The following is a 20,837-nucleotide window of genomic DNA, read 5'->3' as shown; positions in this document are numbered from 1 at the left end:
AATAACCTGCTGAGACTGGCTTTAAACTGTTAAACCAGATCAATTGAATAAGCAAAATACATTGGCAGGAAAAGCTAAAGAGCTTCTATACTTTCCTTTCCTAGAAATCCTAGCCTGATTCCAGACCAGATCTTTAGGACCCCACTTCAAAGGTGGGAATCAAGAGTGCAGAGGTACTGGACTTTTGCCATACAGGCAAAGGATGAGAAAATAGTAAGCTTTGTTTCTTTCTTCCAATGTCTTTTCAGGAAAGGACTGCAGCTTATGTGTCCTCAGTGGACAGAGATGGCTTCTTGAGTCAAATCTCTATAAGCCAGGGTTTCGAATTCTGTGCTAGCCTTGATATTGCAAACCATCCATGCCAAGTAGAGTGCTCTCAAGTCATTGTGTGGGTCTGACTAGAGTTCTGAAGTGCTCCCATACCTGTCCATGAAAAGTACCTTCTCATTTGGGGGTCTGAATATCCAAGTTACCAAAGGAACTAGTGTATTTGGTGTTCATCTTGTTTACACATCTCACCGGTGCTGTGGTGCAGTTCTTCAGATGGCTGATGTTTTCATTATTTATCACTGGTTAAGTTCTTCCTTCAGCAAGCAGGTAGAACTGGCTTGCTTTCAGTGGAAAACTACATCAACTGAACAACTTTTCATAAAGCTCATGCAAACACTGCCTACACCTTCATTTTATGAAAAGATCAGCTTATTTTGGTTGAACAAAGTGTCAGTCGTTGATGGAAGACATACCCCTCTCAAACTACGGGACGCTTTTGCTCCTTCAGATATCTAAGATTATCAGTTTAAGCATTCCTGTTAAAAGCAGAGAGCAGATCATATGCAGAAGCATATGCGCGCATAGTACTGTGTCCTCCAAACCTTTTGTGTTGGCTTCACTAAGCCAGTTTAGAGAAAGATTTGAAGTTCAACAAGTAAAATTTTGTCACAGGGACACATCCTGGCTGTGGGTACTTACAAGCTATCCCTTAGCTCTGTTTTTAATGTATTTTTCATCAGCTTTGAAGAGTTTGTTATTTGTTTACTATTAAATGCAGCATTTAAGGTAGTAGTGAGCAAGTCTAAAGGGACATGATCAGTTTGGCTCTGTAAATTTCATTATTGTTAAAGACTAATTAATAGTTACGTTACACAATGCTTTTCACTTCAAGTATTTTTAAGACAGTCTACAAAAAAGCACTTCATTGTCATAGCAGCCTGAAACGTGTTTTTAAAATGGGTCAGTCGCTGAGGTGAGTAGCTGGCGAGAGGACGCCTTCAGCACCGGAGCGGGGGAAGCCCAGCATCCAGGAGCCTCAGCTCAGAGCGGCGAGGGGCACCGAGGGAGCCTCAAGTCCTCGACAGGCCCTGCCCAGGAGCCGGCAGCTCCGCGGACGCGAGCAGGGACTCACAGGGGGCGGAGCCAGGAGCAGCGGCACCAGCCCTGAGGGGGTAAAAACCTGCCCCAGGGAGCGCGGCGAGCAGAGCGGGCCGGGGCAGTTGGCGCAGGGGTTCGAGCGGGATGGTGAGCACCCGTCGTGTGGGCAGGGCCCGGCCTGCGAGCTCTGCTCTGGCTGCCCCGGCGGTGGCAGCGTAGGCACCCAGACAGAGCCGGTGAGAGGGGAGGCTGCAGTGCAGAGCTCGGGGTGTAGAGGGTGCCTGCACTGGGCTGGTGAGGGAAAGGAGCACGATGGGCAGGGCTGCGCTCGGTGCTCCCTGGGGGAGGCCCTCCTGCAGCAGGGGCTGAGCTGCGGAATGCTGTTAGCGGGCTGCAAGATGTCAGGGAAGCTGAAAGGAACCGGGGCTGCTTGCTCCAGCCCCAAATTGTGCAGGGGCCTCAAGCTTCCCCTCCAGCTCATGAAGGAAAGAAGGAGGCCACCAACCCGGGAAGTTGGGAATTTGTGACAAAGAAAAATAACAACAGAAGGAGGAAAAGGACAACTAAAGGCAAGGGGCTTCCTCCTAAATCTGTTGTCCCCACACAGAACCGCTTTGCTGTCCTGCAGGAGACTAACGAGGAAATGCACTTGCACCACAAACAGCCGGATTATGCATGGGTAAAGATCTCTACTGGTGCTACAAAAAAAAAAGCGTCGGGTCGTAGTAATAGGGGACTCTACTTTGAAAGGGACGGAAGCACTCGTCTGTCGGCCTGACCCCATCTCTAGGGAGGTGTGCTGCCTACCAGGGGCACGGATCAGGGATGTTACAGAGAGGCTGCCTGCTCTAGTAAGTTCCACGGACTATTACCCGCTCCTGGTGATCCATGTGGGTGCTAGGGATATAGTTAGTAGTAGATTGGGGACCATAAAGAAAGACTACAGAGCCCTGGGAGAGGTGGTTAGGGGCTCCGGTGCTCAGATAGTCTTTTCGTCAATCCTCCAGGACACAGGGGAGGACCAAGAAAAAGCTAGGAGGATTGGCCAGGTTAATAAATGGTTAAAAGGGTGGTGTCATAGTCAGGGGTTTGGGTGTCTTGAACATAAGACTGAAGTTAGTAGGCCAGGTCTACTGGGGGCTGGTGGAGCTGGTCTGGTAAAGAAGGGGAAGAGCAGTTTTGGTAGGAGGCTTGCCAGACTGGTCAAGGAGGCTTTAAACTACATGTGTTGGGGGAGGGGGGCATCATTCCATCCCAACACACCCAGTCAGTTGCCAGAACCTATAATAAATGCTTGGAACAATGTACATACATTCCGGCTGCTACAGCCAACGAGCCGGCTTCATTTGGAGCTCATCTCAGATGCCTCTATACAAACACCCGTAGCATGGGGAACAAACAAGAGGGATTAGAGATGTGTGCACATCTACGGGGGTATGATATAATAGGCATCACAGAAACATGGTGGGATGGCTCCTATGACTGGAGTGTTGGAATGGAAGGTTACAGGCTCTTTAGAAAAGACAGGCCTGGCAGGCGGGGAGGGGGAGTTGCCCTTTATGTTAGGGATAGGCTGGAGAGTATGGAACTCTGTCTGGGGACAGGTGAGCAGTTTACAGAGAGTTTGTGGGTCAGGGTTAAAGGGAAAACAGCCGTGGGAGACATTACTGTGGGAATCTGTTACAGGCCGCCTGATCAAGGAGAACCTGTGGATGAAGCACTCTACAGACAGATAGGAAAAGCCTCACGCTCGCAGGCCCTTGTTCTCATGGGGGATTTCAACCACCCTGACATCTGTTGGAACGATGGCACTGCACGGCACAAGCAATCCAGGAGGTTCCTCGATTGTGTGGAAGACAAATTCCTTCTGCAAGTAATAGAGGAGCCGACAAGGAGAGGTGCCATGCTTGACCTTGTGCTCACCAACAGGGAAGGGCTTGTTGAGAATGTGGTGCTCCAGGGCAGCCTTGGATGCAGCGATCACGAGATGGTCGAATTTGAGATCCCCAGGAGAGTGAGAAGAGCGTGTAGCAAGCTCACTGCCCTGGACTTCAAAAGAGCAGACTTTGGCCTCTTCAGGAGCCTGCTTAGTAAGGTTCCATGGGATATAGCCCTGGAGGGCAGGGGGGCCCAAGACTGTTGGTTGATATTCAAGGATCACCTGCTACAAGCTCAGGAGTGCTGCATCCCAACTAGAAGGAAGTGCGGCAGAAGGGCCAGGAGGTCTCCTTGGATGGATAAGGAGCTGCTGAGGAAAATTCAAAGGAAAAAAGAGGCTTACAAAAAATGGAAGCAAGGACAGGCGGCCTGGGTAGAGTAATGGGATGTTGTCCGGGAAGCTAGGGAAGGTAGGGACCAGGTTAGGAAAGCTTAGGTTTAGAATTAAACTTGGCTAGGGAAGTTAAGGATAACAGGAAGGGATTCTATGAGTATGCAGCGAATAAAAGACAGACTAGGGACAATGTAGGCCCCCTGAGGAAGCTTTCAGGAGAACTGGCTACACAGGATTTGGAGAAGGATGAGGTTCTGAATGACTTCTTTGCCTCAGTCTTCACTGGCAAAGGCTCTGACTGCACCACCCAGGTCTTACAAGGTAGACGCAGGGACTGTGAGAATGAAGACCTTGGGCCCACTGTAGGGGAGAGGATCTGGTTCGAGACCATCTTAAAAATCTGAACACACACAAGTCCGTGGGACCTGATGGAATCCACCCGCGGGTCCTGAAGGAGCTGGCAAATGAAGTTGCTAAGCCACTGGCCATCATATTTGAAAAATCATGGCAGTCAGGTGAAGTTCCCGACGACTGGAAAAAGGGAAATATAACCCCCATTTTCAAGAAGGGGAAAATGGAAGACCCGGGAAATTACAGACCAGTCAGTCTCAGCTCTGTGCCTGGCAAAATCTTGGAGCACATTCTCCTGGAAGGCATGCTAAGGCACATGAAAAACAACAAGGTGCTTGGTGACAGCCAGCATGGCTTCACTAAGGGGAAATCCTGCCTGACCAATTTGGTGGCCTTCTATGATGGGGCTATGGAACTGATGGACAGGGGTAGAGCAGTTGATGTCATCTACCTGGACTTGTGCAAAGCGTTCGACACTGTCCCACACGACATCCTTGTCTCTAAAGTGGAGAGACACCACTTTGACAGATGGACCACTCGGTGGAAATTTAGATTGGATATAAGGAAGAAATTCCTTACTGTTAGGGTGGTGAGGCACTGGAATGAACTGACCAAGGAAGCTGTGAATGCTCCATCCCTGGCAGTGTTCAAGGCCAGGCTGGACAGAGCCGTGGGTGGCATGGTTTATTGTGAGTTGTCCATTCTCATGGCAGGGGGGTTGGAACTAGATGATCTTAGAGTCCTTTCCAACCCTAACTATTCTATGATTCTAAAACAGATTAGGAATTAGATTAGATTAGATGGTTTTCATCACAGTGATGAATAAGGTCTAGGTTCAACACAAACAGAAAGATGCAATGACTATTACTAAATTCTCTAAATAATCATGGAACACACCTGTTGATTTGATAGTTTCTGGGGTGGGTTAAATCATCTCTGAAGGTGACAGTGATAAGGCCTTTAGACTTTAACTTGAATTAGGTACCTAGAGTGAGGTGGAATGAATCCTGGCCTAACGTTCTAGTCCAGCTTCATATTAAAATATAATTTATTTCTTATTGCCAAGAATGGGAAAAGAAATCAGAGACCCCCTAAGATGACTGTTGTTCACTGTGCAGATTTACTCAAAACTCCAATTAAATCATATAGTAATTTTCATAAATAGTAAGAGGATGACGATACAGAATTCTGAAGCACCATTATAGGAATCACGTAACATGACCACACCTGAAGAACTGTGTATGCTCACAGACCTTCTTGTGGGACACTGTAAAACTAAGAATGGTGGTGAAAACCAACAAAGCAGGACAATTAAAGTTGCCATGATGTTCGTGATACTTCATGATACACTTACAGCACAATATATTGAAATATAAAACAATAAAAGGAAGTACTTTTTTAATGTCATGTTCAATTAACTTTGAAACTTACTGCCACAGGAAACTGATAAGTATACGTCTTTGCCACATTCACATCTGAGCATGTTGCCCCAAGCTCCTCTAATTGTAGATACAGTTAATACAGTTAATCTTCAGGCGAATACCTACAAAGGCCAGAAAACTTATACTTCCAAGAACCCCTCCATTTAGGTACTGTTCTCTAGGTCCACTACCTTTCTTGCTTGGTTTTCTCTGGATATGTTCCATGCTCATCTTGCTCTTGAATCTTACTGACAAAGTATTTCAGCTCATGCGTGGAAGTGTCTATCTCTTCAACAGTAGAGATGTAGCTCTTTCAGCCCATGTACCTATTCAGATGTATGAAAATCACACGACATATTAAGCCACATCAGCTTGTGACCCACGATATTCCCAGGATTTTTTATGCAGAACTATCGCTTAATCAGTGATTTACTATCCTCGTACTTAACTTATGTATAGAAGAACTTGTCTCTTTAAGGAATGACAGCATTCTCCTCTCCCTGCCCCTCTTGAGGATTTCTCTTAGCTTGTGACAGTAATATTGTATCTGCAGCATGTTCTAGCATGGTACTACCTGTAAACTCAGTAAATACATGCTGTATTCCATCAGTCACATCCCTAACACAACTAGTGAATAGTAAAGCAATGAAGATAAGACTGTTACAGAACTCTACCAGCTACATCTTTCAAGTGTCAAAAATCCCCCTGAATCCCGTTTTCTGAACAGGCATACATCTGTCTAGAAGTTGTTTCCGGTATGTCATATTACCCAACTTTGTTGTAACAAAGTAATGGGAGACAATGTAAAAATCTCTGTTAAGGTCAAAATATCCTAAATCTACTGCCTCCCTCTAACCCAAATTACACCGTAAGATGTCTAACATCTAAGGAAAGCTATCTTGAAAGAGATACCATTATAGAGCAGGAACAGTAACCTTCTCTCTTGCTGCTGTGGAATGTCAAACTAGGCTTCTTCAGAAAAGCTATTTTTCTCCAAAGCTAAGTCACAAGTTCAGGGAGAAATCTCTCTGCTATTTCCTAATGCTATACTCTGCTAACCTTGGCATTTTTTGAATATTTAGTTTTTTCCTTTAAAAAAAACCCTTGTTATATTTCCTTATATCATGAATACTGAGTTGCTTTTTCAAAAGAAATAACTCAGAAGAATTCACTCGCTTTCTGTGTGTAATTAGAAAGCCATCTCAAAAGGCTCCCAGGGACTACTACTATGAGCATTTCAGAAGCTCTGAAAATCAGGCTGTGAACTGGGCACAACCAGAAGCCAAGATGTACAAAATAAACAGCCTCTGAAATATTTCACCAGGCTATGCAGAGGAAGGTTATCTCGTGAGACCACCGTGTCAGTGCACACTGGTGCTACCTAGTGTTACAGTCTCTGGAAAGACTTCCAACCTGTGCTAATGCTTGTTTTAGTGGAAAATCTCAATGGATTCCCAGAATCATTACCAAGAGTCCTGGAAAAATGTTCATAGGTTTTGATTGTCATGATTTCAAGTACAATATAAAATGCAACCTAGAGCCCACGTGCTGAACTTCCTGAGTGATGAAGCTGTTACACCAGAATCTGCAGAATTAGTCACTGTGCAAAATAAAGTACATCCAGGAGTTTGCAGGACCCTGGCTCAAAGTGCAAAACATATGGAATTCCCACAATGGGCTGGGTGGCAGTTATGACCTTGGTGTCCATACTGAAATTTGGGTGAACATGCAGCTTCAATATGTTTGGCATTCACCACTATATCACACCCACTGAAGAAAGAAATATCTGGGATATACTAAAGACAAAATAAGATTGGAATTAGTATTCTGAAAAATCATTACATGTGAAAGGTAAGGCTGAATGTGGGATGAGAGGTCAGGAGGCCTGGAATTTTTCTGAACTATCACTGAAGTCCTTTGAGACCCTGTGCAAATTACAAAATCATTATGTCTCAGTTTCAGAGAATCATAGAATAGGTAGGGTTGGAAAGGACCTCAAGATCATCTAGTTCCAACCCCCCTGCCATGGGCAGGGACACCTCACACTAAACCATCCCACCCAAGGCTTCATCCAACCTGGCCTTGAACACCGCCAGGGATGGAGCATTCACAACCTCCCTGGGCAACCCATTCCAGTGCCTCACCACCCTAACAGGAAAGAATTTCCTCCTTATACTCAATCAAAACTTCCCCTGTTTAAGTTTTAACCCGTTACACCTTGCTTGTCACTACAGTCCCTAATGAAGAGTCCGTCCCCAGCATCCCTATAGGCCCCATTCAGATACTGGAAGGCTGCTATGAGGTCTCCAAGCAGCTTTCTCTTCTCCGGGCCGAACAGCCCCAACTTTCTCAGCCTATCTTCATACGGGAGGTGCTCCAGTCCCCTGATCATCCTCATGGCCCTCCTCTGGACTTGTTCCAGCAGTTCCATGTCCTTTTTATGTTGAGGACACCAGAACTGCACACAATATTTCAAGTGAGGTCTCAGGAGAGCAGAGTAGAGGGGCAGGATCACCTCCTTCGACCTGCTGGTCATGCTCCTTTTGATGCAGCCCAGGATACAGTTGGCTTTCTGGGCTGCGAGAGCACACTGAAGCCGGCTCATGTTAAGTTTCTGATCGACCAACACCCCCAAGTCCTTCTCCTCAGGGCTGCTCTGAATCTCTTCTTTGCCCAACCTGTAGCTGTGCCTGGGATTGCTCCGACCCAGGTGTAGGACCTTGCACTTGGCATGGTTGAACTTCATAAGGTTGGCATCAGCCCACCTCACAAGCGTGTCAAGGTCTCTCTGGATGGCATCCCTTCCCTCCAGTGTATCAACCGGACCACACAGCTCGGTGTCATTGGCAAACTTGCTGAGGGCGCACTCAATCCCACTGTCCATGTCAGCAACAAAGATGTTGAACAAGACTGGTCCCAACACCGATCCCTGAAGGACACCACTCGTTACCGGTCTCCAGCTGGACATTGAGCCACTGACCACAACTCTTTGCGTGCGGCCATCCAGCCAGTTCTTTTCTTTGCTTCCAGACTATTTCTTTAACACATTACAACCTTTCACTTTACAGCTGTATAGTTTCAGTCAAAGCTTATTGTGTGAAATGTAACAGAGCTTTTAGAAGACCGGTAATTTTTGTCATCTGGTTGTGTTTATTGAAATGTTCAAGAAACTATAGATCAGTAAAATGCTATTTTCATTTGTAAAATCATTAGTGGTTTGCCTATTTTCTGCTCCCTAAGTCACGGGACAGGGTGATTCTTACATAACAGAATTATTGCCAACTCAGAAATTCTTTTCTGTATTTAAGGTTCTACATGTGTCTTCTAGCTCTGATATATTCTGGATGCTCCACTGTTGCTAATTCTTGATACCTCACTATTTAAAGAGAAAAAATTATTGCTAGAAAAAGAATATAGAGAGCAGAAACTTCCTGAATGTATTGAACAAGAAATTTGGATGAATAAAAAATTAAAGTCATTTAGCTTCCAAACAGTGTAATTATCTTCTTTAACTACTCCCTTAGCCTGCACAAATTCTGTTGTAGGCCTCTTGGGTTTGATAACACCTAGGGAATATTTTATTGTTTATTTTTAAATCTTTTAATGTTTGTGCTTGGAAACCTACTTTTGCTCTTTCCAATTTCCTCTTACTTAATGTCTGCTGAAGTTTAAGTTCCTGTTTATTGGTTTCCCTAGGATCATGTTTCCAAAATTGAAAGGATTTCTGTTTGGTTGAAATAGACTCTTGAACCTTACCATTCATCCGGTTTAGCTTAATCCTGCCTTCCTGGTTCCCTTTCTTGCACAGTACACAAGCCTTCAGAGATGGTTCCTTTTAAAAATGTTGTCATTACTCTGTTTGCTGTCATACAGTTTTACTTTTAGGGTCTTTATGACTAATCTTAAATTTAGTAAGTGTGTGGATTCCACTTCACTTCTTAGGTTTTACTGCAAAAAACAAACTCAGAAATATGAGCAGTACACGCCAAAAAGAAGAGGTAGGACAGAGAAGCCAGTGAGATGGGAGAATACTTACTGGGAGAGGAGCAGGGAAATACTTACACTATTTCCGCTTTTGCTGTATGACTCAACTGAAGGTGAACAGTTGTCATCAGAATCCCAGTAATGTTTAATAAAGCGGTATGTGTCAGGTTCTGTACTGATGGCCACCAGTATTTTCATCCCTGCCTACTGTCCACTGCTGATGCTGCAAGGTTGTGGCAAACGTTCTGACTGCAGGTAGGCTATCCACTGTGTCCTATTAACAACAATCTTATTTTGGACTGGAATATAGAAGAACTGACATACTAAAATCCTCATATAATGGATTGGGTAGAAGTGCTATTGCCACAGATACCCGGCCAAATCCAGGCTCTTGTAATTACTGCTTTGTGAAAGCTTGTAAATCCATAGTAAACCACATCCATTCATCTGAAGGACCAGCAGATAGGGTAGCAAGGTCTGCTCTCCATGTTCTGCCTTTCCTCTGAAACAAAGCAGTGCTTTGTGAGACAGCTAGCTTCATTTATAGGAAGGACTTTTGAGCATTAAAGTCATATTTGTCATATTAGAAACAGGAGTCAACCTGAAGTTAGTTAAATACCTATGGAATTCCTCACTGTCTTTGATACCGCTCATTTAAAGTTTTCTTAGATGATTTTTGAAGGTGCATTCTAAGGTATATATGCTTCTAAAACAAAAGTATATAATGCATCAGTGTTTGGAGCTAAATTGAGAGAAAGATCAATGTCAGGGTATGTGCATGGGCAGACTTTTGCCAGCTGCAGCACAGGATTGGATTACCAGGTGGTTAGACACAAAACCGCATGGAGGCTGCTTTGCCCAGTAGAGTAGGATCGGACCAGAAATTTGCTGTATTGTCAATATGATTTCACATGTGCAACCCTTTTGTCTAGGAAACGAAGAACTTGCACTAGCTGCATTCAGTGTTTAATTGAAAAAGACAGAGCTCTGCAGGCATATAACTGAATTGCATCTCCTTTGACTGGCTCAGAAGTAGATAGTACTTTCTAGGATTTTCATTTTTTATCACTTGAGAGCACTGGCTTTGTCTTTTAACATTTGATCTCTGGAGCCATCATTCATCTCTCTTGTGGCACTCTTGTTTCCTTAGAGCACTGCTGAAATTCAGCCAACTTCATGTTTTGGTGACCACCAAAGACCTATGTGACTGCCATTTCCTCCCCTATCACACGCTGTGAGAATGCATTACTCCCACCTCAAGAGCAATATCAGATCCAACACTGTCAGTAGCTACTTATGCACAAAACTTTGTTGGTTCAGATTTAAAAAATTGTCAGAGAGTTTCCATTTCTCCCATTTTTCAAGAGAGCATTTAGTATTTTAGAATACCATCAGTCATTCTAGGACCCACAAATTTAAATGCTTTAATGTAATTTAGCCATTCAGGATCTTCCATTGGTTTTGCAGACTGGTGAGAAATGAGAATAATATTCTTTTAATGAATATTTGGGTATCCAGGCAAAGTGACCCAGCTTTCAGAAGTGCTTAGTTCACGCTGCTGTCTAACATACATGGGACCTGCCAGAACTCAACACTTCAAAAAATTTGACTGCTTCTAATGAGGTGTCCAAATGTTAGACTCAATCATTTATGTCTCTGAGACAGTATCTTGCAAACCAACTCATAATAAATTGCACCAAGGGGTATTTAATACTTTACATTCCAGAAAGGTAAGGCATAGACATTTGGTGTGCAACCCAGTCCTGTCTGGTTAGGTACCATCAATATTAGGCAAGACTGCAGTTTTCAATGATACTTGTATTTGCTATTACTTTTATTATGTGCTATGTTGAGTGTTTGAATGAATTGCATATTGACATGTCAATAATTTAATATCTCTTAATTAATAACGCCTCTTGATGTATGCTTTGTATTTAAAAACCCACTCTTGAAAACACTTCATGGGTGATTGTTCATGCTTACCTTTACCTTTCTAAAAGTATGTACTGAAAGCTGTCATCAATGTTCCTACTCTAGTCAGGAAAAAAAGAGTCATCACCATGGGCTGATTCAGAAGTCTGTAAGATAGATGGATAGAGTTATACTCCAAAGGTGGTTTTCCTATTCCATTGATTAATACTGGTTAACTTAATTTATTCTAGATGCCTTTTTAATGATTCAGTTAGGTGAGATAAATTCTGCCCTTTCTGTCAGTGGGATCTTTATCAGTGGGACTGTCAAGGTGATGACTGCTCCAATTGCCTGACCCTTTTGCAGGGTTAGGTCCATACTGCTTTTTCCAAAAGATTTGCTGTGTACTTACCTTACTGCCTGTTTCTTTTTCTGCAGCCAACATCTTATATATGGCAAGCCAAGAAATGATGAAGGTTGTGGAGAGAGACAGTACAACCATAAAGCAAAACTTAAAGAAGGTAACTAGTCCTCAGAACTTTCCAAGGAAGCCCACATGCATGAGTAAATGTTACATCCAGTTATATTTGTGCAAAACCAGAATTTCAGCAAGCTTGATTGTGCCTTTATAGAATCATAGAATCATAGAATAGTTAGGATTGGAAAGGACCTTAAGATCATCTAGTTCCAAACCCCCTGCCATGAGCACAGACACCTCACACTAAACCATGCCACCCAAGGCTCTGTCCAGCCTGGCCTCGAACACCGCCAGGGATGGAGCATTCACAACTTCCTTGGTCAGTTAATTCCAGTGCCTCAGCACCCTAACAGTAAAGAATTTTTTCCTTATATCCAATCTAAACATCCCTTGTTTAAGTTTTAACCCATTACCCCTTGTCCTGTCACTACAGTCCCCAATGAAGAGTCCCTCCCCAGCATCCCTATAGGCCCTCTTCAGATACTGGAAGGCTGCTGTGAGGTCTCCACGCAGCCTTCTCTTCTCCAGGCTGAACAGCCCCAACTTCCTCAGCCTGTCTTCATACGGGAGGTGTTCCAGTCCCCTGATCATCCTTGTGGCCCTTCTCTGGACTTGTTTCAACAGTTCCATGTCCTTTTTATGTTGAGGACACCAGAACTGAATGTTAGTGTCTTTTCTGTTGACTTTGGAGAAACCATTAAAAGCGTCACTGATCATTACAGCGTCATTGAGCCACACCTTTGTAGATGTAGCATTCACCACTATCAGATGTAGAATCCTATCTGATACGTTTTTGTTATCGGAGGAGAAACTGTGTGTTATGGCTGAGCCTGAGATGTGGTTCCCAGTGAGGCCAGTAGTTACCTGGGTTCTGATCAGACAGGCGGATGGCCAGCCAGCGTATGAGTGTAGGCTGATTGACAGGTCAAAGCAGAACAAGTATCATCTGTGTTGTGTGTCAGTTGGTATCATGGGATTCTGCAGGCTTGATTTTTCCATGCCATCAAAACATAATAGAAAGAAGTCAGCAAAATTATTATGGCTCCACAGTTTCAGTGATTCAACTGTAGTGTAAGAGAAAGGTACACAAAGCGCATTCCTCGGAGACTGGAGCTACTGATATTCAAGTAAATTAAGTCATTCTGGGGACCTTTTTCCTGCACTGAACTTGTCTGTTCAGTTTTAATATTGAAATAGATCCTAGTACAGTTTTAGTCTGGATCGATGGCATTCTCACGGTCAATTCCCAAGCATGGTTCAGAGGTTGGCACAGGCCGGGAACTGTTCCTAATTGGAGTTTTGATGTGGTTATCCTGTTCTGGAGGCTGAGAGAATTTGATAGTGTGACCATGGTCAGACAATTCCAGGTGGCTTGTAAGCCACATTTAATGAACTACTGTTGAGGTAGACTCTGTGTGAGTAGATAATCATTACAAGATATAATTCTACTGTGTCCCCTTCCTTCCCTCCATTTTTTGGTATCATCCCTGTCTTTCTGCAGGATGAATGATTCCAGCAATTTGCACTGCTAGTGATTTTCTTAGAACAGAATTTTCTAGGACAGAGGTCCTAGATCTCTGTAGGATCACTTTGTGCCTTGTACATAGATATGGTACAAAGTTCACTTCATAAATACGTCTTCTTTTTTTGGCTGAAAATTGATTTATTTTTCACTTATCCCAATTGTCTTCTCTGCACTTTGAAAGTTATGTTCAGATGTTTCAGTTCTGTTTTTATTTTTTAAGAAGTTGAAATAGCACACGTGAACAAGGAATGCTGCACTGTGCTAGGCATGCCTGGTATTTCATTTTTATTGCAGAGCATTCAGAGTTGTTCTGCACTTTGGGGGCAGTCTCAGTAAAGAAACTGAAGGGCTGATCTTGCAGATGGCAGATATTCTCAGTCTTTCCATGAGTGAATCCAAAGCTGAATGAATTCAAGGAAAATGATTGATTTTAGTGAGTCACCTCTCTGAGTGTCAGGGATCTGCAAGGTCTGCCTGTTCTTTGAGGGAAAGGGAGCTGTGAGCCAAGGGTGACCCCCTCAGTGCCCTCACCAAGCAGGGTCCAGTTCCACAGCACCTGAGTGTGGCAAGGGTCCAACAACTGTCCCAGACAAGTTAAAGCAATGAACCAAGTCCAGCATCCCTCCAGAGAATTCAGTCAGGAACAAAAGGAGACAGGACCAGAGATAGGACTAGAGACAAGGCTAAGGCTACAAGATGGGTCCAAAGTCCATCCAGGAGCATAGCCAAAGACGTGATGGAAGGCAGGCTGCAAGGTGGGACCCATACAGGCAACAAGCTATGTACAGCATAGGTCCAATTTCAATCTAGGGGACAGGACCAGGGCTGCAGACAGATACTCCTACAATACTCTTAGCTTCAGAAGCAGAGACTAAAGGCAAAGGACAGAAATGGAGACCCTGGACCCACAGGCAGGTGATGTGGGTTGGGGTCCCAGGCAAGCCTGATAAAGCTGTGAATGATCTGAAACTGAGGGTAAGGCTGCTGGTTACTGTGTTAGGGTACAAAAGTGAAGAGCTTGCAGGAGCGGGACTTTAGCTGCTATTGGAAATTTTAATCACAAAGAAAGGGGCTTGAAGTTAAGTATAAAAACTTCATTGGATGGGGACCATAGTGGTGGCAATGAGCTACAGCTCCAGTGACTTCAGGTGGTCTGCTCAGATGCTTCACATTACAAAATTACTTGGTTTTTGTACTGAATGAAGGCCTATAGCCAACAGTAAGAGTTTGCAGGTGTTCTAGTCTGCTTCATCTGTGCTTCTGTTGACTGTGTCAATCTAAGCACGGCCTTGGCAGACAGGAGCTTTTTTAAACCTGTGTTAACTTTCTTTTATTGATTCTTCTTGTCCTCATACTTTTAAAGTGGCAAACATACTCAAGAAAACAAAAAGCTGAAGCGAGCTTATAAGCAGCTGGCAAACTGAAGGAAAAGCAGGTCTAAAAATGAAGCTAAATGTGTCCCTTTTTTCATCTTCTAGTAAATTCTGGGAATGTAAGAATTAGGGAAAAATTTTGAGTTGGCATTATGTTAAATTTCAAGCGTATTGACAATAAAAATGGGCTTAACTTATAAAGGTTGGAAGTTTATAAAAACAGGAACTATAGTCCAAGTTGCTATAGAACTGGCAAACTGTCACTACAAAAAATTTTATACTGTTTAGTAGTCGCTGTGATCATATGCTAAAAGCCAATCTTAACACCTGACTTTGCCAGCTGCTGTGGAATAGAAAAGTTATTTCTGGATCTTATTCGCATTCTGTGATCTGAAGAAGAAAGAAGAAGAGACACTAAATTATTCCAATCTTTCCATGCCCAGGTTTAACTGTAATTATGACTAGTTAGGGAGCAGGAGAAATTTTATCTCCAGACCCCAGATTCCTAGTCTAACAATGCTAATTGCGGAAATTTATGTTGAAAGAATTGGAGCTGGAATATTTTTTGGATAATTAAGTGAGATATTCCACTTATAATCTTCTAAAGACAGAAGTTGTACACATTAAATAGCAGTGGAACTATATTAAAGAATTGTGTCTAAAGCAATTCATCTGAATATAGCAGTACGTGAGTGTAAGCTTCTTATTGCAATGACAAAGGGAGTTGTGATACATCACAAACTCCAAACAAGTAAGATAGGGGATGCTGATAGATTTGCTTAGCTTTGATGGTGAATCATTAGCCGATTGTGCCTAAGACAGATGAGCTATGTTCTTTCACTGAAAAAATACCAACTCCCTTTCCTAAAAGAAACAAGGCAAAGATACTACTGTGCTACAGGAAGTTTATTGTCATTCCTGCACAAAAGGAAGTGGGTGTAATTCCATATTCTTAAAAGATGGATCAGCATTGAGCATCACAGAGCTTTTACAAATAGAATAGAATTTTTTAAAGGAAAGGGAAAATGGTTGTGTTGGGCATTCACTTGCATGCCCATTACAGACAATGATAATTTCATATGGAGGCTCTCTATAGCACCTGACTTTTTAAGACTGCATCATGCCACATTCATTGCTTTATTTGAAGACGTAGCTTTATTGACTCTGTTAAGCAAGCTTATAAACCTATTGTAATCAAGAAGATATTGCATTAAAGGGTACTTACAGAGGAACTTCTGTTTTTAAAAAAGTCACCTCTTGGTTTTTATACTTACTGAGATATAGTTTGTTTACTAGTCCATGAGTAATACACAGTAGCCTTATTTCAAAGTACAAGATCTGCTCCAAAGCCCATCTAAATCAAGAGCTCCAACAGACTTCAGGAATTCTTGAATCAGTTTTGTAGTAAACTTTATGTAGTGGTTCATAATTTCTTGAGGCCATAAATCATCTCCTCCAGAAACTGAAAATCAAGATTCTTTTGGTTAGCATTTTAAAGAAAAAAAGGTTTATAGGCTTCTTGAGTTTGCCAGTGGTCTGGTATAGCAGGTACACTGTGTAAGGAAAAAGACATGAAACATCTGAAGTAGGGGTACAATCATGAAAAAACATCTGTTGTCTGAAAAGAATCATTTTTCATAGAATCATAGAATAGTTAGAGTTGGAAAAGACCTTAAGATCATCTAGATCCAACCTCCCCTGCTGTGGGCAGGGACACCTCCCACTCAACCATGCCCCCCAAGGCTCTGTACAACCTGGCCTTGAACACCGCCAGGGATGGAGCATTCGCAACTTCCCTGGGCAGCCCATTCCTGTGCCTCACCACCCTAACAGTAAAGAACTTCTTCCTTATATCCAATCTAAACATCCCCTGTTTAAGTCTTAACCCCTTACCCCTTGTCCTGTCACTACAGTCCCCAATGAAAAGTCCCTCCCCAGCATCCCTATAGCCCCCCTTCAGGTACTGGAAGGCTGCTATGAGGTCTCCACGCAGCCTTCTCTTCTCCAGGCTGAACAGCCCCAACTTCCTCAGCCTATCTTTATACGGGAGGTGCTCCAGTCCCCTGATCATCCTCGTGGCCCTCCTCTGGACTTGTTCCAACAGTTCCATGTCCTTTTTATGTTGAGGACACCAGAACTGCACACAATACTCCAAGTGAGGTCTCAGGAGAGCAGAGTAGAGGGGCAGGATCACCTCCTTCGACCTGCTGGTCACGCTCCTTTTGATGCAGCCCAGGATATGGTTGGCTTTCTGGACTGCGAGCACACACTGAAGCCGGCTCATGTTAAGTTTCTGATCGACCAACACCCCCAAGTCCTTCTCCTCAGGGCTGCTCTGAATCTCTTCTTTGCCCAACCTGTAGCTGTGCCTGGGATTGCTCCGACCCAGGTGTAGGACCTTGCACTTGGCATGGTTAAACTTCATAAGGTTGGCATCAGCCCACCTCACAAGCCTCTCACCCCACTCTCTCTCACCCCATAATGCCACCCTCTGGATGGCATCCCTTCCCTCCAGCGTATCAACCGAACCACACAGCTTGGTGACATTGGCAAACTTGCTGAGGGCGCACTCAATCCCACTGTCCATGTCAGCGACAAAGATGTTGAACAAGTCTGGTCCCAACACCAATCCCTGAGGGACACCACTCATTACTGGTCTGCAGCAGGACACTGAGCCATTGATCACAACTCTTTGTGTGCGGCCATCCAGCCAGTTCTTTGTCCACTGAGTGGTCCATCTATCAAATTAGTGTCTCTCCAATTTAGAGAGAAGGATGTCGTGTGGGACAGTGTCGAACGCTTTGCACAAGTCCAGGTAGATGACATCAACTGCTCTACCCCTGTCCATCAGTTCCATAGCCCCATCATAGAAGGCCACCAAATTGGTCAGGCAGGATTTCCCCTTAGTGAAGCCATGCTGGCTGTCACCAACCACCCTGTTTCTTTTCATGTGCCTTAGCATGCCTTCCAGGAGAATGTGCTCCAAGATTTTACCAGGCACAGAGGTGAGACTGACTGGTCTGTAATTCCCTGGGTCTTCCATTTTCCCCTTCTTGAAAATGGGGGTTATATTTCCCTTTTTCCAGTCGTCGGGAACTTGGCCTGACTGCCATGATTTTTCAAATAGGATGGCCAGTGGCTTAGCAACTTCATTTGCCAGCTCCTTCAGGACCCGCGGGTGGATTCCATCAGGTCCCATGGACTTGTGCACATTCAGGTTCTTAAGATGGTCTCAAACCACATCCTCTCCTACAGTGGGCCCAAGGTCTTCATTCTCACAGTCCCTGCGTCTACCTTCTAAGACTTGGGTGGTGCAGTCAGAGCCTTTTCCAGTGAAGACTGAGGCAAAGAAGTCTTAAGTACCTCAGCCTTCTCCAAATCCTCCGTAGCCAGTTCTCCTGAAAGCTTCCTCTGGGGGCCTACATTGTCCCTAGTCTGTCTTTTATTCACTGCATACCCATAGGATCCCTTCCTGTTATCCTTAACTTCCCTAGCCAATTTTAATTCTAAACCTAAGCTTTCCTAACCTGGTCCCTACCTTCCCTAGCTTCCCGGACAACATCCCTGTGTTCTTCCCAGGCCTCCTGTCCTTGCTTCCACCTTTTATAAACCTCTTTTTTCCTTCTAAGTTTCCTCAGCAGCTCCTTCTCCATCCAAGGAGGTCTCCTGGCCCTCCTGCCGCACTTCCTTCTAGTTGGGATGCAGCACCCCTGAGCTTATAGCAGGTGATCCTTGAGTATCAACAAACAGCCTTGGGCTGCCCTGCCCTCCAGGGCTATATCCCATGGAACCTTACTAAGCAGGTTCCTGAAGAGGCCAACGTCTGCTCTTTTGAAGTCCAGGGCAGTGAGCTTGCTGCACACTCTTCTCACTGTCCTGAGGATCTCAAATTCGACTGTCTCATGATCACTGCATCCAAGGCTGCCCTTCAGCGTCACATTTCCAACGAGCCCTTCCCTGTTGGTGAGCACAGGGTTAAGCATAGCACCTCTCCTTGTCGGCTCCTCTGTTACTTGCAGAAGGAAGTTGTCTTCCACACAATTGAGGGACCTCCTGGATTGTTTGTGCCAGGCTGTACTGTTTCTCCAACAGATATCAGGGTGGTTGAAGTCTCCCATGAGAGCAAGGGCTTGCAAGCATGAAACTGTTCTTATCTCTCTGTAGAGTGCTTCATCCACAGATTCCTCTCGGTCAGGTGGTCTTTAACAGTTCCCCACAATAATGTCCCCCTTAGCTGTTCTCCCTTTAACCCTTTAACCCTGACCCACACTCTGTTGACTGCAGTTTTTAATCAAATGGGAAAAGTCTAAAGTGGAAGTTTATGGGCACGTGAACTTATTTTCACTCAGATTGAGCGGTGGCACATAACCACCCATACAGAGATAGTTAGGTGAGGAAGAAATTGTTTTGAACAAAAAAAAAAAAATGAATGAAGTATGTTTGCCACTTCCTGCTTACTTTAGTGGTGTATTTAAAATGTAAAGTAATACAAGTTTATGTCACATCAATAGTATCATAGAAAATGTGTTCTCCCAAAGTATCAACTAAACAGTGAAATGCAGAGATTTAGGGTAAAAATTGCAAAAAAAATATATATATATATATTTCCACTGAAAAAGTGCTAGGTTTTGCTTTTGGAAAATTGTCTTTGCTAGAGAAAGCTTTTAAAACAAAGCAACCAAGAACTATTTGACCCCTGAAGCATCTGGTTTGATGTTGCCCAGTGTTTTTGTTTGAGTCCCTTTAGACATCCAAAGGGGTTTAATAATTATTCCCAGTGAGAAGAGCATGATCTGAAGGTGAGTGGTTAAAAGAATGCTACAAATACTTTGCCTACCCACAGCCTGAGTGAGTTGCTTGCCTACATTTGTGAAAAACCTTCCAAACACTCTTTCTGAGTAGGTGCAAAGTGCTCTGTGGAGCCAAGAACACCTCTTTTTTTGGCTAGTCTCACATCCTTTTTGGCCTGCTCTCCCTGGAGGTGTAGAGTTGAAGTCAGGGAACTTGCACATATGCTTGGGGATTTTGGTGCGTTTGTCATTTAGCCACAGGAACAACCTTCTCTTTGAAGCACCCAGAATACTTAAGCAGGGATCAGCAGTTTCTCTTCTCAGTGGAAAAGGATCCGAGTGAGCATTCAAGAAGATCAATGCACTGCAGTATCTCTTATCTGTAATACTTCACTTGTTTTGTAACTGAGTTCTTGTTACCATCGTTCATGCTGTGCAGTATTCTAATAAAGAAAGGATGACATGAATTCCCAGGGGTTTGGGGAGAGGTATATGGTGTGTGCTACACACGGTGAGTAAAGACAGCAGTATTTCCCCAGCCTTATGAAGAATACTTAAAAAGTTACAATCCAACCCTTACTACCCCTTAATCACTTACATTCCTCCCTCTGCCACAGAGCACTGCCTGGCAGTGAACAAAATTGCCATTTACTGCAGATCCTGCTGTTGTAAGAGGGATCTGGCTGATTAACCTTAGATGAAGACCCACTGAAGGTAGACAGTGTCAGTCAGCTGGATACCCAGGGGAAAATACTGTTTGCAGTAAACATGGTTAGAAGAATCTGGCCTGATAAAAGTATTGCTTAAATAGTGGTTTCAGGTCTGTTTGTTTTTATTTTTGTATTTATACAGACTTGACTTCTGAAATATTCATGTTCCTGACACATCTAAATATACACCCTTGAAGCGCTTTTAAGTCTCCAAGAGTAACATAGATAATATAAATAAGTTAATCACCCTGGTTTGTTGATAAATATTGTGCATCCTTTTTATAAAAACACATTTTTACTTTGCATTGAGTTTGACCATTCGTTATCTCTGAGAAAGTGGAAATACAAGTGGCCTTGCTTGGTCTCTTGGTTCTGTGTGCAGAGCAGTCTGTAGCATTGCTAATTGCAGCAAAGTTAAAGAGACAACTCTTTCCCCTTCCTCAGTTTACCAAATTTCCAGTTAACACTGACAAGAGGACAGGAGCCTGCACTCTGGTCATTTGGTGGAACACCATACCTGACACCAGGGAGAGGAGTAACACATCTCGAATCATGTGCAAAGTAGCCACTATGCCTGGCCATGTCTTAGGGTTTACATCCTGATTTCTCTGAAACTAAAATGTTTCTTCATGCCTTTTCCAGACAGGGAAGCTA

General features: G+C 43.8%; 1 protein-coding gene across 5 annotated transcripts in view; it reads left to right on the top strand.

Moving 5' to 3' along the window:
- LDAH (lipid droplet associated hydrolase) overlaps window positions 1–20,837 on the top strand; it is a 130,424-nt gene that overhangs the window by 98,026 nt on the left and 11,561 nt on the right. For all 5 annotated transcript variants that reach the window (XM_065681719.1, XM_065681718.1, XM_065681715.1 and 2 more), the window contains one exon: window positions 11,746–11,828. In XM_065681719.1, coding sequence (XP_065537791.1) covers window positions 11,746–11,828 — 83 coding nt within the window. The remainder of the gene's footprint in view (window positions 1–11,745; window positions 11,829–20,837) is intronic.

This window comes from Lathamus discolor, chromosome 5, assembly GCF_037157495.1.
Source record: "Lathamus discolor isolate bLatDis1 chromosome 5, bLatDis1.hap1, whole genome shotgun sequence".
Taxonomy (NCBI): Eukaryota; Metazoa; Chordata; class Aves; order Psittaciformes; family Psittacidae; genus Lathamus; species Lathamus discolor.
Note: the sequence above shows the minus strand (reverse complement) of the source record. Positions and strands in the feature narration are given on the sequence as shown.